Genomic DNA, 25,000 nt, shown 5'->3' with positions numbered 1-25,000 from the left:
AAAACTGAATATCAAGGGATTGTCAGCAATGCTGTCAAGTGGCACAAACTGAGCAGTAACCTGCTGACTGACACTCAGTTTGTGTTCTGTCAGGGTCACTCAGATCCTGACCTCATAACAGCCCTAGCCTAAACAAGGACAAAACAGCAAAAGCCAGAGATGAGATCTGAATGATTATACTTGACAAGGCAGCACGTGACCAAAAATGATATCAAGTCACCCTAGCAGAACTGGAGTCAATGGAAATCAAGGAAAACTTTCTGCTGGATGGATTAATACCTAGCACAAAGGAAGATGGATGTTGTTGTTGAAGTTCAGTTATCGCTTCCTTAAGATAGAGTCTTCGGCCCAACTATCTTCCGCTGCTTCATCTATTACCACTTGTCCACGATAAGGTCAGAAGTGGGGATTTCACTGATGTTTGCACAAAACTCAGAACCATTTATGACTCCTCAGATACTGAAGCAGTCCATGTCCAAATACGGCAAGGTCTGGACAATATCCAGGTTTGGGTTGACAAATGGAAAGTAACATTGATGCCATTGAAATTCTCAGCATTGACTTTATCCAACAAGAGGGAATCTAATCATCACCCCTTGACATTCAACGGCATTACCATCACTCAATTTCCCTTCATTCACATCCTGGGGGTTACCACTGACCAGAAACTGACTGGACTAGCCATATAAATGCTCTGGATACAGCGCAGGTCAGAGACTGGGAATCCTGCAGAAAGTAACACACCACTTGACCGCTTAAAGTTTGTTCACCATCTACAAAGCTCAAGTGAGGAGTATAATGGGATATTCTATGTTTGCCTGGATGAGTACAACAGCGACAACACTTCAGAAGCTTTGACAATATCCAGGACGAAAAGAACTTCATTTGCACCACATCTAAACATTCAGTCTCTCCACTAGCAATGCTTATTAGGTGCAGTGTGAGGCTGCAGAAATTCACCAAGTCTCCTTAGTCAACAACTTCCAAGCTCACAGCCATTACCATTACTGTGGTCAAGGACAGCCTATACGTGGGAACACAACCATCCTGCAAGATCCCTTCCAAGACACTCATCATCCTAATTTGAAAATATATGCCGAATTTACAATGTCATTAGGTCAAAATCCTGGCGCCCACATTCATGCATGAAACCATCTCCCATTGAAATTCCATGGCATTATCATGATGAATACTCCATTAACAACATTCTGGAGGTTACTAATGCCCAGGATTTGAACTGGCCCAACCATATAAATACTGTCCGAGGCTGCAAATTCTGTGGTAAGTAACTTAGGTGCTAAGTACCCAGTGTTTGCCTACCACCTACAAGGTAGAAGCCAAGATTGTGATGAAATGCATTCCACTTGCCTGGATGAATGCAACTCCAAAAATTCATGTCATCAGGTCAAATATGACTCCACACCATTCATGACACCACAGTCTGCTTGACCGGCATCTCATCCACCACCTTCAACCTACAGTCCCTTCACCACCGATGCACAGTGACAGCATAGTGTACCATGCAACAAGGCATCCAGACTCCTTCAACAGTACTGTCTAAATCTGTAACCATTACCACCTAGAAGCACAAGAGAAACAAGTACGCGGGAATATCTGCAATTGCAAGCTCTCCTCCGTGCCTCACACTATCCTTACTGACAATTTTATCACTGTTTCTTCAATATCATTAGGTTAAAATCCTGGAACTCCCTTCCAACCACTGCTATGGATGCACCTACACACCCAGGTCTGCAGAGATTCAAGGAGGCAGCTCAGCACCAACTTCTTCACTTAGTTCTTAGCAAGTGGCAATAAATGCTCAACTAGCCAGCAGCATCAATATCCCAGAAACAAACTGAAGAAGTAGAGTAGTGGCCCACATTGAAGGGTTATGGACAGTGGTCAGGAATGTAGAGTTGAGGCTGAGATGAGATCAGCCATGATTGTATTAAATGAAGAAGCAGGCTCAAGGGGCCGAGTTGCCTGCTCCTAGTTATGTTCTAATATTGACCAACATGTTCTGGAGATTAAGAACTCATGGCATATCTTTGAATGTTTGAACTTGACAGCTGATATGAACATTAATAATGATGTACATCATTAAACTGCTGTTATTTTTCCAGGAAAATCTAGGTTTGGCCACTATGTATATGACAGAACCTAAGAGTTGGGAGTTAAAAGAATAACAATTAATTTTCAGGGTTTAAAAAGCAATTACTTACTTAGATTATTCAAGTGATTTGTCAGATCATTCAAACCATTTGATCAGATTTCCTTGCAATCACACCCACCCTTTCAATCTATGACTGAAAGGAAATCTCCTCAACGCAATACCACTTCTAATCTATTCTGTTTTGGACTGTAATATACTATAACTAGAGCATAATTTCACTCTTTCATCATATCGCATCTGAATGACATCTGATAGGTGAAATAAATTTGCAACGTTGGCAATTACAGCTGTAAATATATAGAAATACGAGATAATAAAGTTTATAAGAACAAGTGTTGCCTAATGAAAAAAAACTCTAGGGGACACCAGTGGGATTATTTTCGGAACATGACTCATCAGATTTGAGTAATGTTATCAATTGGTTTTTGGTTTAATGCCCAGCAGAGTTTCATTTCTCAACTACTCAGTTGTTTCAGTCTGAATCTTAAAAGGAACACAAATTGAAGAGACTCAAAAGATATAATTTACACAAAATATTAGATACAAAAGAGTATTGTTTTAGGGTCAGTAAATACTATAAATGGTTGGATCACAAACTCCTAGGCAATACAATCAATTCTGAACTTCAAAATTCCTCAAATTTTTATTTGTTATTGTGCCACAATTTGTACTGCATGATTAGTTACATGGGCATTACACAAATCCAATGGACAATTACTTGATAAATATGATCTTCTCTCCATCATAAGGTCAGAAGTGGGGATGTTTCTTGATGATTGTACAACGTTCAGTATTGCTGAAGCTGACACTCAATCATTTTTGTTCATATGCAGCAAGACCTGGCCCACCAACTTCGACTGACAAATGGCAAGTAACATTTGCAACACATAATCCTGATGCAGGTAACGTACCTCCTGATTCCCCAATGTCTGTTCACTAGCCACAAAACATAAGACAGAATACGACGGAATATTCTCCACACCTGGATGAATGCAGCTCCAACAACACTCGAGAAGCTTGACACCATTCACGATAAAATAGTCCACTTGATTGGTAACACTATCACCACCTTTAGCACTTATTCCCTTCACCACCAATGAACAGTAGCAGCAGTGTGGAGTGTCTAGATGATGCACTGAAGTAACTCAACAAGGTTCCACCAATGGCACTTTCCAAATGTGTGACCTCTACCACCTAGAAGGGCAATGGCAGCAGAAGCATGTGAACAGGATCATCTGCAACTAAGACCCCCTCCAGGCCATGCCAACTTTCATCCTGAATTGGAACAATTTCACCATTCCTTCACTGTCACCAGGTCTGAATCCAGGAATACCCCTCCAAACAGCACAATGGGTACCGTTACACCACACGGACTGGAGTGGTTCAAGAAGGGAGCTCAGCATCACCCTTCTTCAATTAGGGTTGTGCAATAAATGCTTGTCTAGCTAATGACGCTCTCAGTATTCTGTAAACAAATAAAAAAATTACACAGGCAAGGTGAGCAAATAAAAAACTGGAACATGATCAGTCACTTAGAGCTTCCAATCAATGTGCTCTGAAATGGTTTAAATAGGAATTGTCTTTGTAAAAATGTAAATGCTCTGCCACATTTTTCCTAAGTGGCCAATCTTTTGACTTAAAAATTTGGGATATTTCAGTATGGCTGTTTATTGGTGATCCAATCCTTCTATATCTCAAAAGGCATATCTGAACAGCAATCAGGAGTGCAAATACTTGTTGATCTTTTCCTCTTACTCTTAGTGTCAGCTGTGATTCCATTAGTTGCACTCTTATTAAGTCAGAAGGCTGAGGGTTCTGACTCCAGGATTTGACCATGAGCACAATAATGAAAGCTGTCATACTAGTGCTGTGCTGTGAAAAGTGCCATCTTTTGGGCAAGACATAAAACTGAGGCCCACCTGATCTCTCTCAGGTGAACACAGGAGATCCAATGGTGCTACTTTGAAGAGGAGCAGGGAACTGTCCTTGATTTTGTGGCCAACATTCATCCCTCAACCAACATTGCAAAATTGGATTATCTGATTATTATCACAATACTGCTTGTGGGGGTTCATTATATACAGATTGGCTGCCCCATTTCTTACATTTCAATGGTGACTGCACCTCAAACGTATTCATTAGCTGGAAAGTGTTTTGAGGTTTTCTGTCATCATGAAGGATGCTCCGTAAATGCAACTGCTTTTTCTCCCACCTTCCTAAATCAGAGAATAGAGAGCAGTTGTGATGCTCTAATTCTGGCAGCCGAGTCTCTAGGGAGCTGTGATCAAGTCTGAGGTCTCGCTGATTTATCTCATCTAATAAATACCGAGCAGCCCATGTATCTGTTTAGCTACCAAGACAGATCTTGCTTAGCTACAGAGTCAACTTCTTTTTGAAAAGCTGAAGTACAATGAATGAAAATAGCTGATCATGGATAGTAAGCTTACCTGCACGCACACCTTCATAAAAATCGTGACCTCTCTGAAAGGGATAAATTGCAAAGTATGAAGAGTGTAATAATCTTGCAAATTATATGGTAAAAGCATTTGATGATTATATGAAAGCACCCAAAGCTCATGTTCTAACAATTGTCTGAGGAAACAGTTAATGTCAATGTGATAAATACCCATGGCATTAAGTCCACCTATGTCTCATTCTAATATCACATAACTTAACTCTCAAGGCCATCATTAATATCTCAAATACCAGGAAAAATTGCTTGCAAGTTAATGCTTAAGTATTATACTTTATAAAGAATGCACATGGACTCTTGGTTACATATCTATGTTACAGGTTGTTTTGTTTCCTACGAAGATGTCTTGATTTCCATTTATTATAATGCTGAAGAACTACATGCTTCTAGGCTCAGTTGCAATTAAACAGATTCTACCACCAGCATTTAATAGTACAATTTATCAGCATATAGCAGCTACTTGCAGTATCATGCAAAAAATACAATAAATTTATTCCTTTAACAAGAGGTCCTGTTTGTATCTTTGATATGATCTTACCATACAAGATTGGCTAAGTCTGTACTCCATAACTAAAACTTCTGTCAGATTCTTTGTGGCTCCCTCTCGAAGCTGTTGAAAAGTAATCTTCATGGACGTGGGAGACATTTTCTTCAGTGTCTATACAATAAATTAAAATGCATGAAGTATAGGGGTCTGTTGAAAGATGATCATTGTATCTGCAGCTTTCTTTTTTTGGAGAAAATGACTGTAGCAAAGATTATAATGCTAGATACATTTTAGCACAAGATTTTCTTATGCCATACTTCATTCAGGATACTGAAAAGATGAAATACTGGATAACTACGAGCACCTATGGAACCAAACTCATGCTAACTACTCATTGTGATACAAGCTGTGTACAAGCATGCTGGCTTGCTCACCGAGCCAGCTGGTTATCGGACAGACGTTTCATCACCATGCTAGGTAACATCAGTGCAGCCTTCGGTGAAGCAATGTTGTTCTACTCCACTTGGAATCTATGCTGTCCGGTCTGTTATGGTGAGTAGTGTCATTTCTGGTTCTGTTCTGCATGGGTTTGTACATGGGGTCTAATTCCACATTTTTGTTAATTGCATTACGGGTTGAAAACCATAACGCAATTAACAAACATGTGGAATTAGACCCCAGATAAAAACCCATGCAGAACAGAACCGGAAATGACACTACCCAACTTAACAGACCAGACAGTGTAAACTCCAAACGGAGTAGAACAACATTGCATGATTGGAGGCCACACTAGCATGGTGACGAAACGTCTGTACAATAACCAGCCAGCTCGGCGAGCAAGTCAACAACCTCATCAACAAACTAAGCTACAAATCTTCACAAGAATCTTAAAAAGCTGTGTACAAGGCTAGTTAACAAGTATTAGCAGTCTAAAGTCGATTATCATTATTAAACGTGTCCAGTTCGTTTGGGAGACACTACAGAGCAACTAATCAAATTTGATCCTATTCTTGTCCAGGGCTGCTGAGGTCAATTATAATTATAACACCTACCTCCATCTTTCTGCTTTCACTTAACCACAGACCAATTAGGTGTGCAACTGAACCAAACGACATTGCAATTCCTAAGAAAGGAGAGATTACTTATCCACCAGGAACCTCAATTTATTAGGAGGTAGTAGGAAGGAGGTAATGGCTTGCAATGCAGAGGTCCAGGCTAATGCTCTGCCAATGCAGGTTCAAATCCTACCATGGCAGCTGGTGGAATTTAAATTCTATTAATTAATGAATTTAGAATTAAATAGCTAGTGCCAGTAATGGCAACCATGAAACTGCAGTCAAAACTAATTAAGTAATGTCCCTCAGGGATGCCCTTACCAAGGTCAAGCCTACATGTGAAATCAGATGCACAACAATGTGGTCTCTATGAAATGGTTTAGTAAGACACTCAGTCGAACCAATCTGCTACAAAGTTAAAAAGCAATGAAACCAGACAGACGATTCCACAATGCCCTAGACACTGGAAACAACAATGGCACACCCAGCCCTATTGACCTTGCAAAGAGTTCCTTACTAATATCGTGGCAAGATTGGGAAAGCTGTCCCCCAGACTGATCAACAGTCTGACTTAGTCATATTCACTGTATCGTAACTGACAACTAATTCCTGAGAAACCATCACCACCATCCCTGGGTCTGTCCTGCCTGTGGGACAGAGCAGAGATGGTGGCATAGTAGCATTCAATTGGAAGACAATTGCCCTAGAAGTCATTAACATTAACTCTGCACCAATGAAGTTTCACGGCATCAGATCAAATACAAGCAAAGAACCTTCAATTGATTAACACCTGATGTCAGTTTCAACCAACTTATGTGACGTCAAGAAATGGTTGAAGGCACTGCAAAAGGGTTCTGAAAACATTCCAGCATTTCTACTGCAGATATGTGCTGCAGAACTAATCATGTCACTTGCTAAGCTGTTCCAGTACAACTACAACACTAGTATTTAACTGACAGTATCGAAAATTGCCTGGGCATGCCATGTCATTAAAATCAGGGCAAATCCAAGCTGGACAATTACTGCCAAATCAGTCTACACTCAATCATCAGCAATAATCAAAAATTGTTATTGACACTGCTATTAAGCAGCAAATACACTGCAATTATGTGCTAACAGACACTTGGTTGGGGTTCCCCACAGTTACCTGGCTCCTGACCTCATTACAGCCTTGGTCTAAACATGACAAGACAGCTGAACTAAAGAGCCAAGGTTAACGTGACTGCCTCTGACATCGAAGCAGCATTCAAGCGAATGAGGTTTCAAGGAGCCCTAACAAAACTCATTTCAATGGAAATTGGGGGAAACCATTGGTTGGAGTCATAACTCGCAAAAAGTGGGTGATATGTTTGTTGGTCAATCATCTCAGTTCTAGGACATTGCTAGAGGAATTGCTCAGGGTGATGTCTCAGCTCAGCCATCTTCAGCAACAATCTTGCCTCCATAAGGTCAGAAGTGGGAATGTTTGTTGATGCTTTCACAAAGTTCATCATCTTTGCAAGTTCTTAGGTACTGAATCAATCTGCCTCCCTGTGCAGCGACACCTGGGCAATATGTAGGCTTGGGCTGGTAAGTGGGAAATAACATTTGCGCAATAACACAAGTTCTGAGCAATGACCGTCTTCACAAGAGAAAATTTCACTTTGGCATTTATTGGCATGATCATCACGGAAATCTCCCACTATCAATATCCTGAGTGTTGCTATTGGCCAGAAACTGAATTGGATCAGCAGATAAATCCTATGGCTACAAGAGCAGATCAGTCACTCAAGATTCTGTAACTCATCTCCTGAATTCCAAAGTCTGTCCAAAATCAACAAGGCACAATTCAGGATCATGATGCAATGCGCTCCAGTTTCCTTGATAAATGCAGGTCCAGCAACATTCAAAAAGCTTGACACAATCCAAGGCGAAATATGCGGTTTGATTGGCACACCAATCACCAAACACTGAATCCTTCCATCACTGATGTACAATAGTAGCAGCCTGTACTGCCTACAAGCTGCAATACAGGAATTTACCAAGGATGCTTCAACAGCACCTTACAAACCCCCATCTTCTACCAACTAGAAAGAAAGGGCAGCAGATACAAGGAAATATCACTGTCTCCAATTTTCCCTCCAACCCACGCCATGTTAACTTTGAATTATAATTGCCACTCCTTCACGGTTGCTGGGTCAAAATCTTGAAAGCCCCTTTGTAACTATAATTTAGATGTACCTACACCACATGGAAAGGGTTCAAAAAGTGGCCTACCAGAACTTTCCCAAGTGTATTTAGGGGTCAGACACAAAAGTTGGCCTATCCAATGATGCCGAGATTTGGTCAAAAGGATTAAAAAGCAATTTTGCATGTTTTGCAGTGGAACAGAGTGGGTTATTATTCTCAAGCAAAGATTGTCTGTTAACATTCCAGTTAAAGGTCAAACCACACCAAATAATTACTTCAATGGCGCTTTTTCCATTTTTGTAATACATGTGTGATGCTGTCAGCATTACAGCATTACAGAAGTTGTTTACATATGCAGCACCTGACTTACTATCATCAGTAAATTTGTAAAGGGATTAAATCCCCAAGCATGTTCGTGGATCTGGACATTAGTTTTGGCAGGTTTTCAAATCCCTATATGGTCTTATTCTTTCTTATTTTGATAGCTTGGAAGGTGACCAGGCTGGAGGAAGTTATCAGTACTCTTCCAATTTTGGTCTCTGTGTACCTTTTATTGCTGCATCATTATCAACTCAACTTTTACTTGCTGAGGCCTTATGCTCTGGAATGCCACCTCCCTCACCTTCCCACCCCCAAAAGGCTCTTTTTCTCTTTCCATCTTTGAGATGCTCCCTAAAACTGTCCTCTCTTTGTCATTAGCTCTAATACCTCCTTATATGGCTTAGTGTCAAATTTTATTTGACAATGTCCTGTGAAGTGCCTTGGGATATTGTGCCACGTTAAACTTTAGTTGCTGTTGGTTTTTGTTCTACTGTAGCCTTCTTGTAACAGGAAGCTACACTGACCAGAGAAAATGGAAGTGGCAGCTTGCCTGTTGATGACATAGAATTACTGTTTGTGACTCTACATGTCTGAACAATGACACAATATCTATTTCAGAAAAGTCACCACATCCAACTAGAATACAGCTGTAGAGAAGAGGTTTAAATGTAACACTGAGTCTCAGAAATATTGACCAGATCATTTTCCTTATCTATCCATAACTTCCCCAAATTGACCTCTTTTTTCTGAGGGGGGAAAACATGGGGACTGGGGCAGTGGAGGAGAAGAAGCGTTAAGTGAAATTAAAATTACATATTGGTCTGACCACTATGGTTAGAAGATTCTTTTCCACAAAGAACATCAATGAACCTGTTGGATTTTTACAATAATCCAACATCCTCGTGGTTACTTTTTCCAGTGCCAACTGATAAATCATTAGACGAATTAGATTTAGCTTTACAATTGGTGAAAACATATTAACTAATGAACAACATTAGGTGATGGCCTAGCAGTATTATCACTGGACTATTAATTCAGAAACCTAGATAATGCTCCAGGGACCTGGGTTTGAATCCTGCCACAGCAGATGGTGGAATTTGAATTCAATTTTAAAAAAAAATTGGAATTAATAATCCATTGTTGATTGTCAAAACCCATCTGGCTCACTGATGTCCTTTAGGGAAGGAAACTGCTATCCTTTCCTGGTCTGGCCTATGCGTGACTCCAGACCCACAGCAATGTGGCTAACTACCCTCTTGGATGGGCAATAAATGCTGGCCTAGCCAGTGAAGCCCAAATTCCCTGAATCCCGCGAAAAAAACTACAACAAAAGGAAAACCATTCTGAGGAAGGGTCATTTGACCCGAAACGTTAACTCTGATTTCTCTCCACAAATGCTGCCAGACCTCCTGAGCTTTTCCAGCAATTTCTGTTTTTGTTTCTGATTTACAGCAGTTCTTTCAGTTTTTACTAACTAATGAATACTCTAGTTGCTAGACCAGGACAACAGTCACTATAGTATGCTGGCTAGAATCATTTGATAATTGAATATTGTTGAATGCAAGTGTCAGTACGTTTTTCTCATTATCTTTAAAAACAAATCGTATACCTATATGGGGTTAGGGACCTGGCAGAAAATAATTTTAGTGAAGGCCGGTTTGGTCACAAACATATGGAATTGTGTGTTAGCAGCGCCATTATTTACTGCATAGTGTTGGTAAATGCTAATAACCAATATGTAAAACTCTAAGTATGCCATTAAGATCCTTGTATTTACGATTATCTACCATTTGTTGAAAGACAGCACATGCACCAATTAAGAGTAGATCCAGTTACTGAAGATATTGCATCACAGTGCTAATTCAACCCATTGCTTCTGGCAGTGCAATTGGATTCATCAAATAAGAATGTTATTTTGGCAGCAGATCAGGCAGATTATGTTATGTTGCAGTGGAACTGGTCCAAAGATTATCTACGTTGCAAAGGAATTTCTTCACAGTGCATCAGTGCAGAGGATAGATGGAAGGTGATATACACTTGTACCAAAATCTGATGGCAGCAAATACACATTTGGTCCAGCTGCTAATGGAGGTATGAGAAATGTCATTAATCTCGTCCTTTCAGTGGTATCACTTCCATCATGCTTTAAAAAAGCTGTCTCGCAGAGTCAGGTATGTTTACTTCCCTAGCAGGCTCACCAAATTTCTTCAAAACAAAAATATTGCAAAACATTGGCTTACAGAACCAACACTAATTGCTGCCCTCTGTTTTTCGGTTGCATTTTCTAAGGTAACAGTCAAGTAGGAATAAGTTTCTTTTTACATCCCAACCTTATTCTATACTTGTTCTGAAGAAGCCTTATACCAGATTTTAAATCTTAAATCTGTTTCTCTCTCCACAGTTGCTGCCAGATATGCTGTTTTGCCACCATTCTCTATGTTTGTTTCTTAACCTAGACAATTGTGCTACCAAAAATATTGCATTACCGCTAAAGAAAACAGAATGAATTCAAAGAATATGTTAATATTTTTACATTATCTACCAGAGCCAGTTCAGCTCATATTGTATCGTTCTCAGTTGAGTCAGAGTCAGTGTCAGTCAGAAAGTTCAAGCTTGACTATGAGGTTTAGTACATCACACATGCCAACACGTCAGCATCAAATTCAGGCTGTATTGATGGTTATAAGTACTGTTGTTTGGATGGAACATGCAAGCAAAGCTTCATCTTCTTAGTCAGTTAGATATAAAAGATCATATTGCACTATTCAAAGAAAAACAGTGAGCAACATTTTGCCTTTCATTATACATCAGAAACAGATGACCTAGTCTTTAATTATTTCCTATCTATGAAACCTCACTGTGCACAAGCTGCCATATTTGCTCTCATAACAATTGTTGACTGCTCTTCAAAAGTATTTTAGAAAGGAAAATTTTCCAGCAGTGGCGTTTAGTCAATTGGGCTTGCCCCTGCAAATCCTCAAACTATCACTGAAGTTCATAAAATTTCCTCCCACTTTCTCTCAAATAATTAATTGGGAACATTTTACAACATTAAACGTGCTGCAGAAAAGCAAATTGTTGAATCAGTACTTCTCCAAGTCTAACATGAATTGGAGGAACCATGACCGAAGCAAGGGTATACAGTGATTCAGTAATCCCATCAATAACTAGACTAGAACAGGGACATGATCTCTGTATAAGGGGCAGGCCATTTAAGACTGAGATGAGGAGGAATTTCTTAATGCAAAGGATAGTGAATCTTTGGAATTCTCTACCCAAGAGGGCTATGGAAACTCAATCACAGAGTGTTCAAAACAGGAGTTGGTAGATTTCTGGAGACTAATGGCAGCAAGAGATATAGAACTAGTAAGGAAAAATGGTGTTGGGGTAGATGATCAATTATGATTTAATTGAATGGTGGAGCAGGGTTCATGGGCTGAATGGCTTTCCCCTGTTCCTATGATTTATCTGAACTTAGGTAACTAAGTTATAAAAAATAAGATGAATTTTGAATTCTTCACAAAATCAGTAATGTTTCTTATATCTTAAATTCACAATATGCAATGAAACAATTATGGAATACTGTAGGTTCCCATCCAATAATGAATGCTTATCTCCAGAAGGTTGTCCACTGTAACAGCAGGCCATCTGATTAAATGCTTTATAGCTCAATATTGGTTTTAAATTACAAGAGGATTGATATGCATCAATGGCTTTTGCTAACAGCATGCAATGTTCAAATCCTGTCAATTCTTCATCTAATGTACCATACCTCCAAATTCTGAAGTGCAAATGGACTACTGTCTTCCTTCAGATTTTCTAGTATTTCTTCAACACTGTTGGTTTTAAAAAGTCTGTAAAACATAAGCAGATAAAACGTCATATTGGAATCAGTCAATGACCTGAAAAATACTCTAATAGAGTTGTTTTGATACCTAAACTTTTAGAGGTTACTGTAGATAATCTTTAGAAACTATAAAGCCCTATTACCACATGATTAATTACAATAACTGAATACTTCTTCACTAAATCAGGAAACATCTCAAAAACTGCATCAACAAGTTGTGTGGAATAGAAAAGCGTGGCACTCAAATAACATCTAGAACTAATTGTTTATGAGCACTTTTTGATAGCAGAAGAAAAAGTATTTCTGAAAATGAATTCAAAATTAAGCAATTTACAAAGGTTTGATGACAAAGGGTAAGAAATGGATTTAAAATCCTATTTTTTGGGTGCTGGGAATGACGTTAGAGCTCAAAAATAATACCTGCAATAAACACATACAGTGAATGTTTGCTAAAGTATGCGGAGCGGGCAGAACATGATGTCAAATCAGTACGCAACATAATTTGATGCCATTTTTGAACTGGGTATGCAACCAAGCCTTCTCTTAACCTCGCACAGCTGAACACACATTAAGCAGCATGAAGGACCATTCATCTCCAATAATAAAAGGGTTCATCAACTGCTTACAGGTTACTTGCTGGTTTATTTCTTTTGGCTATTGCTATTGTTCTACAAGTGTTTGACGCTTCTTGTAGTTGTTTCAGGCTGCAATGGTCTATGCGGAGTAGTGTGGCAGGTGCTATAGGAATTGCTTGCCGACTACATGCTTCTCAACGAAATAGCTGCTCTCTCATGAGCGTACTCACAGACATTCCCCCTTGGATTACATTACGATTTGGAGAATGAATCAAGCTGCACAAGGAACTAAAAGTGAGAAAGAAGATTCAGAGCTATTAAGAAGTTGGCCATACCTGTTGAGCATGTCAGGAAATAACTTGATTATCTGAACTCTAGTGAAGGACTGAAATCTGCCTCCTCTTCAGCTGTATCTGGAACTTCAGAACTGGACAAGGACCCCATTACTAGTGACTGTGGTCATGAACTTTTAATACGTCTGGTTCTCCCAGATTATAACTACAGATATCTGCAACAGCTTTTGGTTTGCCATCCACTATTACAAGAGGAAGATTGCTAAGGCTCTCTCTTCTATGAAAGTTAACTACATAGAATGTTGTCTGCCAGAGACAAGCATGCAGAGCGACGACACATATTTTCCATGAATGCAAGCTTCTCCATGGTGCAGGGTTCCATAATATGATCACAAGCAATAAATCGTGCAGAATAGTGCCCAGTATCCTGGTATCAGTTATGATGTTTTCATTCTGCAGCAGTCCATTGTGACAATTACTTGCAAGCCAACACTGCAGAAATTAAAAGGTGCCTACTGGATGATCCCACTGACAACATGGTTGATGACTCCAGTGCACAACAGACATACAGTGTGCAGCATGCGATCAACAAAAGACATGCTGCCGCATGAGAATAGATACAACCACATGAAAAAAAGAGACAGCAGATTACTGACATGACAAATCAAAGTTGGCTCAAGTTAAAATTAAGATGGTAAAAAAGCAGTGATACATATTCGGGCAGATATTTCATCATTCAACAAAGGTATATTCTAATAAGAAAGTTGCATCTTGTGTGGCTAATGAAGTCAATTTATGGTAGCAAGTTACAAAACTGCAAAGGTTAGTAATAGGCCAATATATTGGGAAAATTTTAGAAACTAACAAAGAATGACTCTAAAGATAGGCTATTAGAATGACAGTAATCACCTGCTGCTTGTAGCTATTGATACCAAGAGATCTGCTATTATGATATGTCTGTCCTCTCACATTCCCTGTAGCTTGTCTGCAACCAATCTCTGATGTTTATGTAAAAAATGAAAGAACTGCGGATGCTGTAAATGAGGAACAAAAACAAAGTTGCTGGAAAAGCTCAGCAGGTCTGGCAGCATCTGTGAAGGAAAAAAGAGAGTTAACGTTTCAGGTCCAGAGTTCTGAGGAAGGGTCACCGGACCCAAAACATGAACTCTGATGCTCATTATCGACCAATGTCTAGGTCAACTTTGGCTCTCCACTCCTACCCTCTTAAAAAGATCACTGTAGCTTTCAGCTCCAATAAAGTGGCTGAAATACTGGCTTCCTTTTCTAAAAGTCACTTTTTAAAAGTTCCTTTTTGTTCTTGTGATATAAATGAATAAACTGGTGAAAATCTGAAAACAGACAGCAAAAGCTTATACAGGTATATAAAAAGGAAGAGAGTACATAAATCAGTGTAGTCTCTTGGAGAATGAAATTGGGGAATTAATAATGGAAAATAAAGAAATGGCAGTAGCTTTTAACAAGTATTTTGCGTCCGTCTTTATGGTAGAAGACACAAAAAGCATACTCATGTCGATAGAAGAGAAAGTATATCTGCAGAATTCATGGAATTAAGGGCTAAAACACTAGGGCTTGGGTCTCCAAGCATGTGACTATCCTATTGTCATTTATTGAATACCAGTAGCGATGAGATACAGCCATTCAAAGGTCTGCTGCCTCAACTTAATCGTGGCAGAGGTGGCAAGTCTGCAGTGCCACCACACAGCACCAACCCATTCAATTCAATGCCCCTGCATGCAAACATGCTGCAGGTGAGGGCATTAAATTCCACCCAGACAGCCTGTAAAGAAACATAGATAGGTTATTGTGAGTGGATGAAAATGTGGCTACAGAAAACAATGTAGGAAAATGTGAGGTTGTTCAGTTTGGTGCAAAGAGTAGAAAGGCAAATTATTATTTAAAATAGAGAGACACTGCAGCGTGTAGTCTCTTGGAGAACGAAACTGAGGAATTAATAATGGAACATGGCAGTAGCTTTAAACAAGTAGTTTGCATCTAACTTCACAGTAGAAGACACAAAAGGCATAGTGATGTAAATAGAAGAGAACGTAGGGGCAAAAGGAAGGAATATATTTACACTGAAGGCTGTTCAGAGAAAGTTCATTAGATTGATCTCTGGAACGAAGGGATTGTGTTATGAGGAAAAGTTGAACAGATTGTGTCTACAATCATTGGAATTTAGAAGAATGCAAGGTGACCTTAATGAAACACAAGATTCCAAAATGGCTTGAAATCTTGTTGTGGCAGAAACAAGATACAGGCACACAGTTTCAAAATAAGAAGTCTCCCATTTAAGATGGAAATGAGGAGTAATTTATTTTCTTGAGAAGGTTGTTAACCTTTGGAATTGTATGCTCCATAGAGCTGTGGAGGTTGGGTCATTGAGTATGGTCAAGGCTGGATACACTCATTTCTGATCTGGGAATAGAGAATAGGAAAATAAGTGGAGTTAAGGCCACAATCCAATCGCTCATCGTGTTACTGAATAATGCAGTGGGCCCCAACAGGCCAAATGCCCAATTCATACTCCTATTTATGTTCTTGGGACAGTCTGATTCCGCTGCCTAGACCCTCTGGAGTATCCTGGACTACTCGTTTGAGTGGGCGTTAAAATTTTAGGTGGTCTGCTGCACACTGTATAACTTCACAACCATTAGCAGACAGCCCTGGCCACCAGCTATTAGATACTGTGTCGTGGTTGGATCCACACGTGTGCGAATGGAGTTGGCCACTATTTACCTGATGAGAAGAGTGGACTCCAAGTTCAGTGAAAAATTGTGTGTCAAGTTGATTAAGAACTGCTTCTTGTTCCTTGACATGGAGCCTTTTGGTAGACCTCCCAATGGACCATGCCTCTTTATACGCATCCCTATCAGTGTACTCTATCTCATCACTACATTTCCCAACACTCCACTATGTCTAACTTAACAGACTATTTGTCCACATCCAATTCTGGATGAGCAGAAAATCCTCCAAATTAAATATTGGGAAGACTGAAGCCACTGCCTTCGATCCCACCACAAACTTCATTCCTCTCACTCCAATTGTCTGAGCTGTACCATGTCATTTGCAACCTTGGTTTCATATTTTATCCTAAAGTGAGCTTCCAACCACATATCCAAAATACCATGAAAACAGCTTATTTCCATTTTGGTGCTATTGCCCGATTCCACAAATATCTTACTTTGCTGGCCTGCTCAAACTTTATCAATGTCTTTATTATTTCTCGACTTAACTACTTCAAAACATTCCTGTCCAGCCTTCTGCAATCCATCCTCCATAAATTCAACATCATCAAAAGCTTTACTACTTATGCCCTACCTTTCACAAAGTCTCGTTGACTTATCATCCATATCTTCACAGACTTAATTTAGCTTGTGGTGAAGCAACTCCTCAATTTTAAAATGCTCATCTTTACTTTCGAATTCCTCCATAATTTTGTTCCTCCCCATCATGTTAAGTTCCTCCAGTCCCACAATCCTCCAAGGAATATACACTTATCGAATCCTGGTCTCTTTGCTTCATGACTGGTAGCTGTGCTTCAGTTGCCTTGGTCCAGAACTCTAGAATTCCCTGTCAAAGAATGCTTAAAGACACTCCTCAAAAACCTTCTTTGATCAATGTTCTGATCATCTATCCCCAATAAGGCCTCACATGGTTCAGTACCATACTTTATTTTATCAAGCTCCTGTGATGTGTTTTATGACATCTTATTATATTCAAGGTATTATACAAATTGAAGTGATTGTTGTTCTATAGGCTGCACCATCAAAGCGCTCATCTGAATTCTCTGTGGTAGAAGCCTAGAACAATCTATGCTATACTTACAACTTCCAGCTGATTCTCCCCACCACAAAACCCTCACTCACTACACCCCACTTTAGTCATGGAGCTTCCTGTAGATCCTACTTATAATCTGTCTTCTAAGATATGCACAGTGTCCATATTTAAGCTGTTGGCCAAGAGCGAGAGATCAAATGAAGATGTCTTATTGATGTTCCTCTACTGCCTAACCAGTCAGTATATCTTAGATATATGAAAAGGTTGTGGGGTAGGGAGAGGGCAGGGAATTATAACAGTGCACACATATATTAGCTGCAGCTTGTAAATCAGACAGTGTGAGACAAAAGGGAAGGGAAATAGAGGAGCAGGATCAGATATGAGGATACTGTCAGCCCAAATAGTTATAGCCTCTCTGCTGAAGTTATGAAATCCCAATAACTGCCAGTGCCATATCCTCCATGAGGTTTAGAAAATGTGGTATGCCTGTCCTCCTCTGGTGTGCTCCTTCTGTTTGCTCCTCCTAGTTGCATACCAGCTAGCCATACAAGAGACAGGCAAATATACCAGTGAATGAGGTGCTATCAGCTTGGCTGATGTCGCCGTTATGATTGAATATTTGGCAGTATATAAAATCTGTGGGATATGGAAGTGAAACTTGCAACAATGCTCAGTGAAATATAGCATATGACAGAAAAATGAGTATGATGTTGGGCATGTGGCATCTCCAACTTTAGTTACTTCATTGATTTGAGTGATTTGAGGAGTAGCTGGTTTCAGTAGGTGAGGTTACTGATACAGTTGTTAGCATATGTGTTTTGAAAGTGCATACACTGACTTTGACTGGTCATGTGAGGTCACTTCGTTTGTTGCAGTTTATCATCTATGTGCTTGGGGCTTGACCCATAGCATTAATTTCTCTGCCTACTTCCTTGTATTGCCTTTTGAGCATGTGCCTGGCCTCCCAGACAGAAGGTATTCTCCTACTTTCCAGTTGCACCACCGAGGTCTCCAGTGCAGCATCTGAAAACCTTGGATCCTGTGCTCTTCCATATTATTTCATTCTTCATTGCTTCCCAGATTGGATTCACTTCCTGACCAACTGACAGGACCACCTCCAGACACAATGCATCTCCCTGTTAAGCAGTCCAGGCTGGCTTTAAGTGTTGTTAGCAAGTTCAATTTTGAGCCACTGCATGCAGTCAAGGATTAGTGTGAATAGCGATGACTATGAGCATTGTTCAAAATAAGCAGTCAATAAAAGGTCAGCATGTTATCCACAATATAGCGAACAGGCATGGATTAATCATATTTGCTCAAAGCTTATACTTTTAACTAATATGCTGTGGATCCTTGCAATCGGCTTCACACTGTTTTTAATTGGGCAGATTTATTTTAAAGTCAAACACTAAATTCAGCATTGCAGGTAATTTTAAAAAGTTAACCAGATACCTTTGCAATCAGAAATGACTTAAGTATTTTGAATAGTTGAGAGATTGGTGGTCAAGCTGTAAAAGTTGGGTACTTACATTCCAAGCTTTCAGGGTATAAAGTGTACTCGTCATTGGTTTTTGCAAAGAACAACTCGCCCTTCCCATAAGGAACCTTGATTGATTTTTCCCATCCTTGCTAAATGGAATGAGACCAAATATAATGCCTCCATAACTGCTCCAGCCAAGAACAGCAACTTCAGGCGAGACCACGAATTATCTAAGGACTTTTCTGATCTGGATATTTTGTGGAACAATTCAAAGTGCCTTTATTGTAATTAGATCATCAAGACAGCTTTGCTATATTGATTATCCACTTCACTGGTCATCCTAGTTTTCGAAGTAGGTTACTGCAGGAATGCTGAGTTACTGGAAAGCTTTATCCTTCAAGGGAAGAGAGAAAACTTCTACTGTCAACCGTGCCATACAACAGGACACCTTTCATTAGGAAGTTAGGGCAGCACGCTGGCTCAGTGGTTAGCACTGCTGCCTCACAGCGCCAGGGGCCTGGGTTCAATTCCCCCTCAGTCAACTGTCTGTGTGGAGTTTGCACATTTTCCCCATGTCTGTGTGGGTTTCCTCTGGGTGCTCCAGTTTCCTCCCACAATCCAAAGATGTGCAGGCTAGGTGGATTGACCATGCTAAATTGCTCATAGTGTCCAGGGACGTGTAGGTTCGTGAGTTTGGGGAATGGGTATGGGTGGGATGCTCTGAGGGTCGGTGTGGACTTGTTGGGCCAAAAGGGCCTGTTTCCACACTGTAGGGATTTTATGGATAAAAGTTACCAAGAAGCATCAACAAAGATCTACAATATTTCATAGGTAAAAGGGTATAATCAAAAAGTGTGTACAATGAACCAACTCATTAAATTTTGTTGTGAGATACTGCACTTCCGTACCAACAGGAAGAAAAGCCATTGCTGCTGTTAAAACTCTTACATCTGCACTTGAATTGAATAAACACTGTTTTTCTTTTTGCCCTTATCCCTGAAGAAAGGCTGAAATGCAGTAGAAGACAGAAACCAAAATGCTCAATTATTAGTAAAAATACTGTAACTTTCTCCATGTTGATACACAAAATCAAAAATTAAATACTGCTAACTTTTCCCTAAACTTTAACATTTCTCCAAACAACACTACCTTGGTAGAGCGCTTTGGAATTACTTTTATACGACATACAGATAATTGATTACATTCATAGTAAATATGCTAAAGTTGAATTTAAGTTTAAAAACATCTCTGAAGAGCTAGGATAATATAAGTAATAAACATTAGCAGTGGTACACAGTTAAAGCCAGTGAGAAGACTAGCATCCATTATTATAAATTACCTATTAATCTTGTCCATGTGCTCTGCCAAGACAAATTTATGATCAGCTTTGCACTGTTGGAAGGAAAAAGCAAAATTAATGTCTCAGCCGCTTCAGTTTTCCCAATCTACCATATCATTAAAGTCCATTGTTCATTTTTTAGGGAAAACAAAATCTGAGATGAAAAGGTCCTTGAATCAGCTTCGCAATGTAGCAGTATTAGGAAAAGCTGAATCATAGGAATACAACTAAACACATTTCACACAATTTAGATGCCGGAATTTCCCATTATTGTCTGTCATATGAGTATTCCTTTGTCCTTAAAGATCATATTTTCCAGACTTTTATTTGCAACATAACAATTTCCATTTTATGATTCCCTTTGTCATCAGAACAAATGTCACAATATTGTTCATTTCAATGGGGGGGGGGGGGGAAGTTGCTGCCAGATTGTCATGGTCATGTGGCGAGACAAACTGACTTCGAAAATTATTCTTTTAACAAGTGAAAACATTTTTCCAATTCCTTTGATACAAGGATACAGTGCTTACGATACAAACCCTGCGACTAGCAGAGAATGCATACACTTTAATCAAGACCCACAGGAGACATCAGGCACTGTGAAAGACTAATCAATATCTTATTCTATCAATTAACATACTAACATGCAGAGAGCCACTGTTCTCAGATCCTACTCTGTTTGCACTCTTACTTCAAAGTCATCAGATTATTTGAAATATGCGTGGGTCAAAAAATGGCTTTTGAATTATTAGGAGTAAATTGCTTTAGTTGAGATCTGGAAGGGCTGCAATTGTTAAATCACAAAGGACAACTTGTATGTGAAAACAGAACTATTTGGAGTCATTAATAATTTTTTTCTGAAGGGTCCCGACCCGAAACTTCAACTTTCCTGCTCCTCTGATGCTGTGTGGCCTGTTGTGTTCCTCCAGCTCCATATTGTGTTAACTCTGACTCCAGCATCAGCAGTTCTTACTATCTCTATTTGGAGTTGTTAGCTTTTTTATCAGAAAAATGATAGCGAACAGCTTACTTATTTGCATTTAAGCATTATTTGTAATTTATATCCCAAACTCCCAACTCCAATTAATGTATTATAGAGTACTACATTAATTTGTTGTATAGTAAATATTAACTACAAATTAATTTGTATTTTCTGAAGAAGGGTCTAGGCCCCAAACGTCAGCCTTCCTGCTCCTCTGATGCTGCTTGGCCTGCTGTGTTCATCCAGCTCTACACCTTGCTATTACAAATTAGTTACTGGCTTCAGATTTCTCCATTGGTGTATTATTTTTTCTAATCCTTTTTATGTTTTGAAGATGACAGCTTTATTACAGTATTTTTGTTACAAAATGCTACTTAATGTTTTCTTCATTTTTAATAGCCACACTAATTTTTGTGTTGTAAATCTCATTTTTGACCCGGAGGAATGTAACATTTATACATAATAGTTGGTTATAATAATTGTCTGTGGACTTATTCAATACTGCAACATCCGAGTCCAGTTTCTTATATAACAGGGATAACCTAAACTTTGCCAGATCAGGTGAAACCGCCCTGTTGAAGGCAAACTCGTGCATTTTTCACAGTCAGACCAATTTATGTCACAATTTTTGTAAATCGCTGCAGAAACTGAACACAGCATATGGATGGCAAAATCAGGCCTACAAAAGGTTCCAGTTCAAAAGATTTATTTCGCAATTTATGATATTGTAATGCTCCCAGCCATGGACTGTGAGAAAAATGTAGATATGAACATCCAAACATTAACTGCTACACATCCAAAGACAATTTGAGAATTTTCCACTGGAATTAGAAGGTTGCTTCAGTTAGGTGTGGGCCAGTATAGACACCTGGAAGTGGCCTCCCGATGGAAAGGGTGGGGTCAGCTTTCCTGGTCTCAATGCCCTCACTGCCTGCCTTAGTGCAGGAGCAGCCAGGGATCTAAAGTGTTTCTCGTTCTTCTTCACTCCATCCACCACTGGCCACCTCCAAAGAAAACAGGCGACTAGATTAATTTTAATTTTTAAACATTGGAGACAACTCCTTGTAGTAGCCTCTTGATTAATTACCTCTAATGCAGCCTATGGCTCTTTTCAAGCTGGAAAGCCTCCGATTGTCACCATAATTTCACGAGCCCACCTGATTGTCAAGCTCATCTCGAATTTAATCGAGGGTGCATCCCCTGAGAAGATCACCATGAGTGACTTCAGGACACAGAAGCAGTCAGACCTCTATTTCTCGTTCCAGGAGGGTAACTCCAACTCCAGACCTCTCAAATTAAGCTATGCAGGACACTGTGAGAATGACACTGGCAACAGCCAAAAGTAGAATAAAACCTTGCTGTCTTGTTCACAGGAAATGAGCGTCACAAAATGACCCTCAGAGAGAAAATAGGAGATGAAAATAAGTCTACAAGCAAAGTCAAGTGCTAAGTCTTTACATGTGCATAGATCACTGCACCTTGAAATGATATGAATTTAACAAATCTGCAATATCTTCCTTTGAAGGTGATTTTAAAGACACCAAATCTCTCTCCAGGTCTGGGATCTAAAAAAAGAAATTGAATACCATCAAATTAAGAAAATGATGATAAAATCTAATACAGACGACAATAGCTCAAAGTTTTAAAAACTAACTAGCTCAAGCTTCAAAACACAACTGAAAGCGTATTATTGTATTTTTGTTTAGTCAGTGTCTTTTACTGATTTGAAGAATGAAAAAGATTTAACAAATTTGACCTCTTTCAGCCATTTATTGATTTACAGAAGGAAAAGCTGCATTAATAAACATTTTTACTTATTGACAAGAAGGGTTTAAAAAACTATACAAATTCAGAAAAGCTAGACCAAATGTAGATAGCTGCTTAACAATAAACTGTTGCTTAATACAGTTTCTATGGTTTAGACATTGACATTTACCTGTCAGAATAATCAGGTTTTACCAATCTAGGAAAAAATGTTTCATTCTATAAATAGAGCACACTTCATTGCCGTGTCTGTGCAAAATGTATCAAAAGCTTTTATTCCTCCTTGCATTTTTGACTTGGCAAACATTTATGTTCCTAGCACAGCAATACAAACAATTTTGACAGGTTAAACATTTCATCACGCTATTCAGTAGCTTCTGCAGTGTTTCCAAAACTGAAAATATAGCGTATATTACCCCATGCCATCAATAACAGCAGGAGAAAATTTGACAGACTATTGCAAAACTAACAATTTTTAATATTTGAGAATTGTCTACCTACAACTTGCAGAATTTGAATTTTTAGTCTGTAATTTCAACTGTCTTCACATTATATGTGATACCCTGGTTAACAGAGTAGGTAAAAGTAACCAGCTCCTAAAATGTTTACCAATACTGTTTTGTAACTGGTTATTTAAAGGTTCATGGGAGGAGATCATATTGATTTGAGTTACGATCTCTGCTCGGTACTGTCTCTAAAAAATTTCTCCACATAGAAACCAATCATTTAAAACCTACATTGGTATCCCTAGGTTTAGGATGAAACCAAATTAATGCAAAGTTTCATTTACAAGTTGCTTGTATTTGTATCGGTGAATTAGGTATCAGCTCTGGCTCAATTGTAGCAACTCTTGAGTCACAAGGTTGTGACTTCAAATCAACTACCAGGACTGGAGGACTAAATATAGGCTGCCTTTCCAGTGCAGTACTGAGTGAGTGCTCCATTTAGCGACATCTTTCAGAAGAAATTTTACACCAAGACTCAATATACTTTCTCCGGTGGATGTAAAACTCCAGGGTAGTTCTCAGTGCCCTGGACAATACTTATCCCTCAGTCAAAACCAAAAATCACTTATTACTAATTTGGAGAAGTGATCAGATTATCTGGCTAGTAAGCCAAAACTTTGCTGGTGGGCAAATTACTAGATAAAATTCTGAATGACAGTATAAATCATCAATTGGAAAGTTATGAATTAACCAAGGAGAAGCAGCATAGATTTGTCAAGGGAATGTCATCTCTACCAACAACTTAATTTTTCAGGGAGATAACAAGGCGAGTCAAATAGGCAGCACATTTAACAATTCCATATGGCAAATTAACTTACAAAAGTCAAAGCTTATGGGATCCAAAATTGGTTCAGCAGTACGAAGGTTGATGGTGCTTTTGTTTGCAGTGGGGTCCTACAGGGTGCAATATTAGGTTCCTTGTTTTTTGTAGTATATACTGATTTAGACTTAACTGTATGCGGCATGATTAAGAAGTTTGCAAATGATACAAAAAATGGATGGGTGGCTATAAGTGAGGAAGACGGGTGGGGATTTCAGGAATAAAAACGCTAGACTGACCTGGTAGGCAGAAAAATGTCAAGTGGAATTCAACCTGGAAAAGTGAAAAGGGCAAAGGGATATGCAATAAGTGGTAGAATACTGAAAACTGCAAAAGAGAGGAACCTTGGTGTGAATGCCCACAAATCCCTAATGTAGCAGGACTGATAGAAAAGGTGGTTAAGATGGTATGCAACACACTTTTCTTCATTAAATGTAGCACAGAATGAGGAATGTTATTCTAGTTAGCTTGCAAGTAGATTACTACATACAGTTCTGACCATCAGATTACAGGAAAGATATGCTAGCACTGGACATCTACTATTACTAGAAATTTAAAGAGGAGACTTATAAGGATGCCACTAGGCCAATATTTTAGCTATGAGGAAAGACTGGAACAAAGTGGCTGAAGTGCGATTAAATAAAACTATGAGGGGCTTCGATAGAGTTGATAGGAAGAATCTAGTTCCTGGACAGGAAGGTCATAGAATGATAGAATCATACAGTACAGAAGAACCCCTCAGCCTATCAAGTTTGTACACCAAAAATACACTGCTACATACACTAGCACTTTCCGGCACGAAGCGCATAGCCTTTAATGTTATGACACTTCGTGTTCATCCAAGTACTTTTTAAAAGGTTATGAGGTTAACTCATTCCAAAGAAAACAACCCAAGATTATCCAGACTATCTCCACAAT

At 39.2% G+C, this 25,000-nt stretch overlaps 1 protein-coding gene across 2 annotated transcripts; it reads right to left on the bottom strand.

Annotated features, from left to right (window-relative positions):
- Window positions 1-6: 6 nt before the first annotated feature.
- Window positions 7-22,780, bottom strand: LOC109922150 (3-hydroxyisobutyryl-CoA hydrolase, mitochondrial). Of its 2 annotated transcripts, none has more exons than XM_048593269.1 (6): window positions 22,471-22,579; window positions 20,011-20,063; window positions 12,451-12,532; window positions 5,185-5,304; window positions 4,621-4,654; window positions 7-3,638 (listed from the first exon to the last, which is right to left on the bottom strand). In XM_048593269.1, the coding sequence occupies exons 2-6, from the start codon at window positions 20,025-20,027 to the stop codon at window positions 3,631-3,633; spliced, it is 261 nt and encodes an 86-aa protein (XP_048449226.1). In that variant the 5' UTR covers window positions 20,028-20,063; window positions 22,471-22,579; the 3' UTR covers window positions 7-3,630. The 2 variants fall into 2 exon arrangements, with proteins under 2 accessions (XP_048449226.1, XP_048449225.1); XM_048593268.1 differs by lacking the exon at window positions 7-3,638 and adding an exon at window positions 3,667-4,389 and having other exon boundaries at window positions 22,471-22,780.
- Window positions 22,781-25,000: the final 2,220 nt, after the last annotated feature.

This window comes from Rhincodon typus, unplaced genomic scaffold (assembly GCF_021869965.1).
Source record: "Rhincodon typus isolate 14 unplaced genomic scaffold, sRhiTyp1.1 hic_rhity00002593, whole genome shotgun sequence".
Taxonomy (NCBI): domain Eukaryota; kingdom Metazoa; phylum Chordata; class Chondrichthyes; order Orectolobiformes; family Rhincodontidae; genus Rhincodon; species Rhincodon typus.
This window is presented reverse-complemented; position numbering and strand designations above follow the sequence as displayed.

What these genes read in the sequence shown, in the direction of transcription:
- LOC109922150 (XM_048593268.1), bottom strand. An exon ending in GACTTAGCCAATCTTGTATG is followed by an intron (nt 4,655 to 5,184) that starts GTAAGATCATAT and finishes TATCCCTTTCAG; the next exon opens with AGAGGTCACGATTTTTATGA. An exon ending in TTATGAAGGTGTGCGTGCAG is followed by an intron (nt 4,390 to 4,620) that starts GTAAGCTTACTA and finishes TCTCTGATTTAG; the next exon opens with GAAGGTGGGAGAAAAAGCAG.